The sequence below is a fragment of the Pararge aegeria genome, chromosome Z (assembly GCF_905163445.1).
Source record: "Pararge aegeria chromosome Z, ilParAegt1.1, whole genome shotgun sequence".
Classification (NCBI taxonomy): Eukaryota; Metazoa; Arthropoda; class Insecta; order Lepidoptera; family Nymphalidae; genus Pararge; species Pararge aegeria.
Genome location: NC_053208.1, coordinates 7,632,430 through 7,640,482, shown reverse-complemented (window position 1 = coordinate 7,640,482; position 8,053 = coordinate 7,632,430). Strand labels below are relative to the sequence as shown.

The following is an 8,053-nucleotide window of genomic DNA, read 5'->3' as shown; positions in this document are numbered from 1 at the left end:
ATAGATGTAAGATATCCCAAAGTAGCTTTTCATTACAGAATTTTCCTTTTTACGTTAATATGCAACTGTAATTCCTACAGAAGTCGTAGAGTTTCTTAGTCTTTGAATAGGTCTTATTCATTAGCCGTATATAAACTTCTTTAAAACTTTGCTCGAATTTATGTTTTAATTAATGCTCAAACTCTCCATGTTTATATAACTTAGCATACATGTTACTGGTCTAAACTACGGATAACGAGATTCGCGGTTAGATTACCGTGCCAGGTCATGAATTGTTAGGTTTGGATTTTTCCGTTAAAAATAAACGTTTTGCCCTAGAGTGCCACAGAGAGACGGTAAGCCGTCGGTCACGGTTATATGATAGTATTCGTTTAAGACTACCAATACGCATTGGAGCAACGTGAGGGTCCAATGCTTTTAACCCATATCTCCGATGACATGTAGCTATTTATATATTTTGAATTACAAAATTAATATATTAAGTGTGATCAGTACAAATAAAACTATTATTTATATTAATAGCTGCTCTTTATTTTCACTTGATACTCGGTAGTCACATTTTCGCCCAATCAGGACACCAGGTACTGAGGAAAGCATAAACGGCAGGTCGTTCGGGGAGGCAATAACCCAAAAGTTCCAGCAGTGGAGGTGTTTTAGTCACTGCTGTTTGAAAATCTTGGAAGTTGATAACCCCGTCCAGATCCATATCCATCCGTTTCAACATTATATCAACTAGTTCCTGTTGATTGACAATATTAATTTAGCAATTATAGATTTTCCGTGTCCATCGACTCGGCAGGTCCAACGGATTTTAGTTCAGCCTTCAGCAATAGATAAGAATAATTCAAGAGGTAGGTTTATATGTAGTGTGAGAGCAAGGTTTTTCTATGTGTTTTCAGCCTGAAGGGTGTGATTGCCGGTGTAATTACAGGTAAATGAGGCTTAACCTACGCCTCAAGTGGGGGGGGGGGGGAGTGGCTGGCGGGGGCAGATCGGCTGGCGGGGACAAAACACATACTCTCGCTATATTTCATACATAATTACATGCATTGCATGCGTGCGAAGCCGAGGCGGGTTGCTAGTTAATAATAAACCGGTAAAGTACACCACACCGTAACTAATTTTATTACGTGGATTCTAAAAAACATTTTTTTAATAGTGGCGCTTGTTTAGCATTTATATATTAGTTTCCTCGCATATGAAAACTCCGGTGCAATCCAATTAAACATGTATTCCGGAAATTGGTAGAACCGCAGTTGCGGTCGCCTGTCCGCTTCTCATAAAGTGCAAAGCGTTTTTATCAACTTATTAACTTTATTATTATTTAGACGACTAATTCTTGCTTTTTGTTTAGTGGTAATATTAAAATTTAATTGTTAAAGTTTTACAAGCTTTTATTTATCGTTATTTGATTTTCCATTCATAATTTTGCACTGTCATTTGAGCTGGAATTGGCATACCTATGGCCGCGCATGGCTTGACAGTTTATTTTTTAAATTACAAGGGTGCAAACTCACCTGGTGGCAAGTTATAATGCTGTCTAAAATTATAGCGATCTAGCCTTTTTAGAGTATTGAAATTATAATACCCCTTAACGATTTTTACACGCCATTGTTAAGTCGCCTGGCGGCACGTTTTTGTTACTTGTTGATTCGTCGAATTCGAATTACGAATTATTAATAGCCTGTAACAATCCAACGATGGACTAAGCGCTCTCATGTCCAACGAGATGATTTACCCATAATCACGTGGCTGGGCACACTGCACTACAGAAGGTCTACAATTTGTTTTTAATAATTTTTTTATTCTTGTCAAAAAAAGTTCTTTTTCAATTAAGTGTTTCTCTAAAAATACCTGTTTGTCTTCGGTGTTGTCCTTAAATTTTTAACTCGCGGTAACTTCTACATGAACTGTCCGATGAACTGATTAGAATGAAATGTATTTTATATACCATTCTGTCATATTTTTTTTTCAACTCTACTGAGAATCCATCCATTACATAGTTTCAACCAACCGGATCGCGAGTTTTCGCTTCCGTGAACTTGGTCACGATGGTCTTGTTCCGATGGGTAATTAGCGCTTGGCATTGATGGCATCTCAAGTTTTGTTTGTTTTTTTTTATAACATCAACAAATCAAATCTCTTAACACTTTATTTTTTAACAAATTTCATACTCACACGCATAGATTGCCTTCAAAGCAATTTGGGCATAATATTTTCAATTTTGGTCATAGATAAGCTTATGTTCAGACCTTAGAGCTAGATTAATTAGGCTAAATGCAAATTGACATCAAATACAATCCCCTTGTTCGCTTAAGAGATGAAACCAAATCGATATTCGTGCATTTCCGATCTCGCCTTTGTCAAGGTCAATTACTTAAGCTTCAAACGCGTATCAATTTAATTCGAAATGTATCTACTAATTACTTTCTGTGGTTTTGGATTGAATTGATTTAATAGGGTGATTACTTTTTCATATACTGCCTTAAATTTGGTAAAACTATCGGGTTCTTAAAAGCTTACTTTACAACAAATTTGTATTGTACGTTAACGAATTGATGGTGATGATGATGATGATGATGTTAACGTACCTACAGACCTGATCCAATTTAAATTCCATTGATATGCATAGTAATATTCTCAATTGAGGCTTTCGTAAGTTAGAACCAGAACTACAATAAACAAAAATTGGAAAAATGTCTACTAAAAAACCTTATTATATTAAATTTTTTTTAAAACCGCTTTGTTAGGTTACGTAGGTACTATCTTCGTACAACAATAAACTTGATCAAAAGTTGCAGCTATTTTGCAGAGATGACGCTGCTTTGTGGCTTAATTTTACCATCTTATAACCTAGTTAGAGTAAACGTTTCGCCATCTGTTAGTTAATATTTAGGCAGCTCATAAGTTCTTAAATGCCTGAGCTGAGTAAATTAGGCATTGTTTAAAGCTATTGAAATTCCGGCCGCAACAACAATTCAGTCTTATCAAATTTTCATCTTACTTTTACAGCTTCTTCGACGTCGTCATCTCGCGAAGCTTTTGCTAAGCTCTTCTTCATTAGCTGATACATAGTTTCCCTTCTCAAATAACCCTCCCCCAGTAAGTCGTAACACTGCAAATAAATAGTTAAATGGTATAGAAACAAAAGCTAATATGAGGCTAGAGGAGCCTACGCAATATTATATTTAAAAAGTCGACTTATAAAGAGTATTAAATTTTAAAGTTTTCTAACATAACGACTCTAACGACATAACAAGTTCTTGTGGCGTGTTAAAAAAAAACATCTTTTAATCATCCATCATTAATAGCCTGTGTGGACTAAAAATCACTCCCAACGGATGGTTATGCCCACGCTTTAATACGGTTTGGTGATCGCAGGAGATGGTAGTATCATCACAGACGCTGTTCTCGTTATCTGTTATATTCACTTAGATGCCGCTTAAACACCCGTGGGAAGATGGTGACGGCAGATCAAAATACATATCATCATTTAAATCAGATCCAAATTCGACTTGAACTCGATTATATATTTAATGACGTAAAATGAATATCAGAGTTCAAAGCTGTTTAAATATAGTTTTAGTATGGTCAGGTCATCGTCTATTTCCGTAATCTTTTGAATTATTTAGTATTTAAGATAGGAACATGTTTGATTTAAAAAAACGGAAATGAGTATAAACCTAAAGAAACAACCTGGGAATTGCAACTGCGGATTACTTTGAGAAACTAAAAAGCGAAACAAGAGGGGTGGTACGAAGTTTACTGGGTTAATTATTGTGATTTTTTTTTGAGATTTTGACCCCCGATGCAAAAATGATGGGGTGTTGATGAAATGGGGGGATAAGTTGGACGAATCTAGGGCATCGTATTTCGGATGAACTGATTCTGATTTTGTTTTTTTGATTGAGAGGGGAATTAGTGGTGACCTTTGATGAAAATCGGTCCAAGAGCACCCTATAAAATAGCGAATTACTTTTTATTTCACTACTCCTCGAAAGGGCTTGACTATAGTAATATAGTAGAATAATGTATTATACAGGTACATATTATGCCATCTAAAGCCAGTCTGCTTTGATGAGATATTCGAAGCAATATCAAAACCTTTTTTCTTCTGCAATAGGACGTTGTGTAAAAATTTCATGTCAATATAAGGATTCCTTTTTTTAGTTTTGCGGACAGTAACATATTGAAACTAAATGCTAATAGATATGTAGATTGTAAGTGTCACAAGTTTCAGAAATAAGCGGGTTTTTATTATTAGCATCTGGATTAGCATAGATTATAGATAAAATGAACGTCAAGATTTCAATACCGTAAATGCGTAAATAATTCGCTCCTCCAAGGTACCACGTAAATAAAGCGACATCGCCTTAGCAAATGTCGACATAGTGACGTAAGGAGAAGTCCCTCTATCCAGAGCCACCATAACCCGTTCCATCATGTACGCGTCCGTCATACCAAGACCTGTATGTAAGACGTCGCGAAAATGTGCCCTGTTGAACATTAATTTCCATGAAACATTCAATCGAATTCAAAACAAAAGTCATTAGCTCCTTAACTTTATTTAATAGGCAATTTAAGTTATAAGCCTACAACTTTTTTAAGTAACGTGCGTTTTAAGCAATCAAAATATAACTAGCTTTAACGGTGAAAGAAAATATCGCGAGGAAATCTGCATGTCCGAGTGTTCTTCATAATGTCTTCAAAGGCGTGTGATGCCCACCAACCCGCGCTTTGCCGGCTTGGTGGGCATCGGCCTAAGTATTTCTCACCGGTAATGGGTTGATATTATATTAACTTACTACTTCCCTGCCCTGCAAGTATATACTATTGCCAATGCACTGTACTGGAAGTATAATCTATTGCCACTGCACTGTACTGGAGGTATTAACTATTACCACTTCTCTGCCCTTCAAGTATAAACTATTGCCAATGCACTGTACCAAGTATCAAGTATAAAAAACGGCCACTGCAATAATAACTTTCTTTAACTTGATGCTCCGAAAGCCTCCAAAAACATAAACAGATCTGACCCGTTTGGAATAACTTATTGGATCTTGATGACGATGAATATATAATAATAAAGCAGAAAGAGATTTCAGATGGTGTTAGTCATAAGTTTGAATTACCTGGATATCAAATCAGAAGCAGCTGGTTTCTCATCGCGCTTTTGGATTTTGAAAAAAATAACCATAACATCTGAAATGTAATTTAAGCCATACAGAATTTATTTTAAATTTCCTAGCCCCGGAATCACAATACATGAAGAAAAAATTTTAATTACGTGTATATATATACCCATAGATAACTTAAAAGTTATTCTTCTGAAAAGTGAGAAACTGAAAATGTACTAACGCTCCAATTCATCAAAAGAAAAATGTGTATCCTTCTGAATTTCAATCCACATTCTACCATGCTTTTTACGATATCTTATTTCCTCCATGGGATCCAAAACCGAATCAAGAGATGCCGACATTCTTAATTAATAAATTACTCAAAAGATAAATAAAAATGTGCAGTATGGTATGGTTTGTTAGTCTTCAACTTTTATGACCACCAACTTTTAGTTAAGTTTGTAAATAAATAATGACATTGATTACGTGCCCATCTTGATGTTGATCATAGACTATAGAGTCAAGTTATATGTTATGTAATTTTATTATAATAGAAGCTAATATCATGGGATATTTTTGCCAAGACATGACAAAGGGAATACAATCACTATGTTTACACATGATAAGACACTAGTGCCATCGAAAAATCTTAAGTAAACCGAATAAACCCACCTTAACTTATCATGAAAACAAATTATGATATAATAATGTTATAAAGAGGAAAGAATTGTCTGCTTGTTTATTTTAGATCAATTAACCTTAAACTTACGACTTAAAAAATATTTTAACCACTTGAATGATATCTCATCCATTATTTTACCTCATTAAGCTGTATTTGCAAACCAAGCCAGAAGAAAAAACGTTTACGATCTGTTTATCCGCCTATACTGTGTAAATGGTCTGTCACACAAGAAACCTATGTTGTACAAGAATACTGTAGTCGCTGTACTGAATCTTTTGTTGAATAAAAAAAGTCTGAGAAACTATATATACCTATTAAACCAAAATAACGCATCTAAAGAAAAAAAACATTGAATAAGGGTTAATAGTCATAATATCTAGTTATAAACTATTAGTACGTCATAATATCTAGTTATAAACTATTAGTAGTTATAAACTATTTTAACCGCTAAACTAAAAAATAATATTGTAAATCAACATCAGTTCATCAGTTCATCAATCATTCAGTGGCAATCATATTTAAGTTATGATTAGCGATGACGGTATGTGCAGTGATGGGTCGGATGGCGGTAGTGGCGTTTTCTCAGAATGCACCTCAACATCTGATGACAGTTTCCACAGCACTTCTTTTTCTATAAATTCGGCTCTAGACTCTGCCTTTTCTCCGCACTCTAAAAGTTTTAATGTTATTCATATTAATGCGCAGAGCATCCCTTCCCACTATCCAGACCTCTTAACTTCTTTCGACGTTAAAGACATACATGCTATCCTGGTTTCGGAAACGTTTCTCAAGTCTTGTCTGCCTTCAACTTCATATTCCTTGCCAGGATTTCATTTAATCAGAAATGATCGAACTGGGAAAGGTGGGGGAGGGGTAGCCATATATCTCCGTAGCCACATCCCCTTCTCAATTTTAAATAAGTCGCCTTCCCAATACTGTGATTCTTCTGAGCATATTTTTGTTGAGGTTCTTTTTGGTTCTCTGAAGCTTTTGCTTGGGGTGTTTTATAGTCCGTCACTGCGTGTTGACTATTTTGATAGTTTTGAGATTTTATTAGATAGTTATGTCCCAAGTGTTGATCACACTATTATTATGGGTGATTTTAACACTTGCCTTATCAAGAATGACTCACGAGCTAGGCGCCTGGTAAGTATAATTAATAGCGCCAATTTAAATCTGCTCAGCACTAATGCAACTCATTTTTTTCCCAACTGCGTACCTTCACAACTGGATTTAATGATCGTCTCTTCACCTGAGCGTATTAATGTGCATGGCCAGCTTCCAGCCGAAGCTTTTTCATATCATGACTTAGTATTCTTATCCTATAAAATTCGCCCGCCCAGGGTTAAACCTACAGTCGTGATGCGGCGAAGCTTCAAGAGCTTTGATAATGATAAGTTTATGCATGATCTTAGCCGGATTGACTGGGATGTTATTTTGGATGCCCCGGATGTAAATGATAAAATTTCAATCTTTAATTCTCTTCTTATTGATCTATTTGATGTGCATGCGCCTCTTCGGCCAATTAAACTTAAACATCTTCCAGCTCCTTGGCTTACTGTAGAAATAAGGGGTTTGATGGCGAAGCGAAATGCTGCTAAGTCGAAATTTAAAATCAATCCATCACCTGAAAATTTACAAAAATATAAAAAGGCACGTAACCTTTGCAACAAGACTTGTCGCGATGCTCAGCGTAACTTTATACATACTTCTTTGGATAGCAAGGATTCAGCCAAGATATGGAAATTTCTTGACGCTATGGGCATTGGACGACAGCGTAAATTATCCGTATCTGGTTTCAATATTGATACTGATGCCCTTAACAAACATTTATCCACAGTAACAATATTAGATGACGTAACCAGAGCTCGGACCCTGAATAAAATTTCTTTGCAGCCTAAACCTAACCATGCAGTATTCAATTTTGACGCTGTCACTGCTGATGATGTCAAAAAGCATATTATGGCTATCCAATCTGATGCCATTGGTAGTGATGGTGTTAGTCGCAAAATGATTATGCTAGCTCTTGCTTATGTTTTACCTGTACTTTGCCATATCTTCAATAGTTCTCTCTTCTCTTACTCTTTTCCTAATGTGTGGCGGCTGGCACATGTCATACCTATTTCGAAAATTAACCAACCTTCATCTTTTTCTCATTATAGGCCTATCTCTATTTTACCTTTCCTGTCAAAAGTCCTGGAGCGCATTGTTCATGGGCAACTATCTCTATTTCTTAGGAAAAATAACATTTTAA

At 35.7% G+C, this 8,053-nt stretch overlaps 1 protein-coding gene across 1 annotated transcript; it reads right to left on the bottom strand.

Moving 5' to 3' along the window:
- Nucleotides 1-512: 512 nt before the first annotated feature.
- LOC120636454 (EF-hand calcium-binding domain-containing protein 1-like) lies at nucleotides 513-5,547 on the bottom strand. Its single transcript, XM_039907934.1, has 5 exons — nucleotides 5,359-5,547; nucleotides 5,133-5,202; nucleotides 4,316-4,496; nucleotides 3,005-3,115; nucleotides 513-739 (listed from the first exon to the last, which is right to left on the bottom strand). Exons 1-5 carry the CDS (start codon nucleotides 5,477-5,479, stop codon nucleotides 554-556), a joined length of 669 nt encoding a protein of 222 aa, XP_039763868.1. The 5' UTR covers nucleotides 5,480-5,547; the 3' UTR covers nucleotides 513-553.
- Between the last annotated feature and the right edge of the window lie 2,506 nt (nucleotides 5,548-8,053).

What these genes read in the sequence shown, in the direction of transcription:
- LOC120636454 (XM_039907934.1), bottom strand. Translation starts at nt 5,479, where the DNA reads ATGTCGGCATCTCTTGATTCGGTTTTGGATCCCATGGAGGAAATAAGA. An exon ending in TTCTTTTGATGAATTGGAGC is followed by an intron (nt 5,203 to 5,358) that starts GTTAGTACATTT and finishes ATTACATTTCAG; the next exon opens with ATGTTATGGTTATTTTTTTC. An exon ending in GCTTCTGATTTGATATCCAG is followed by an intron (nt 4,497 to 5,132) that starts GTAATTCAAACT and finishes AATGTTCAACAG; the next exon opens with GGCACATTTTCGCGACGTCT.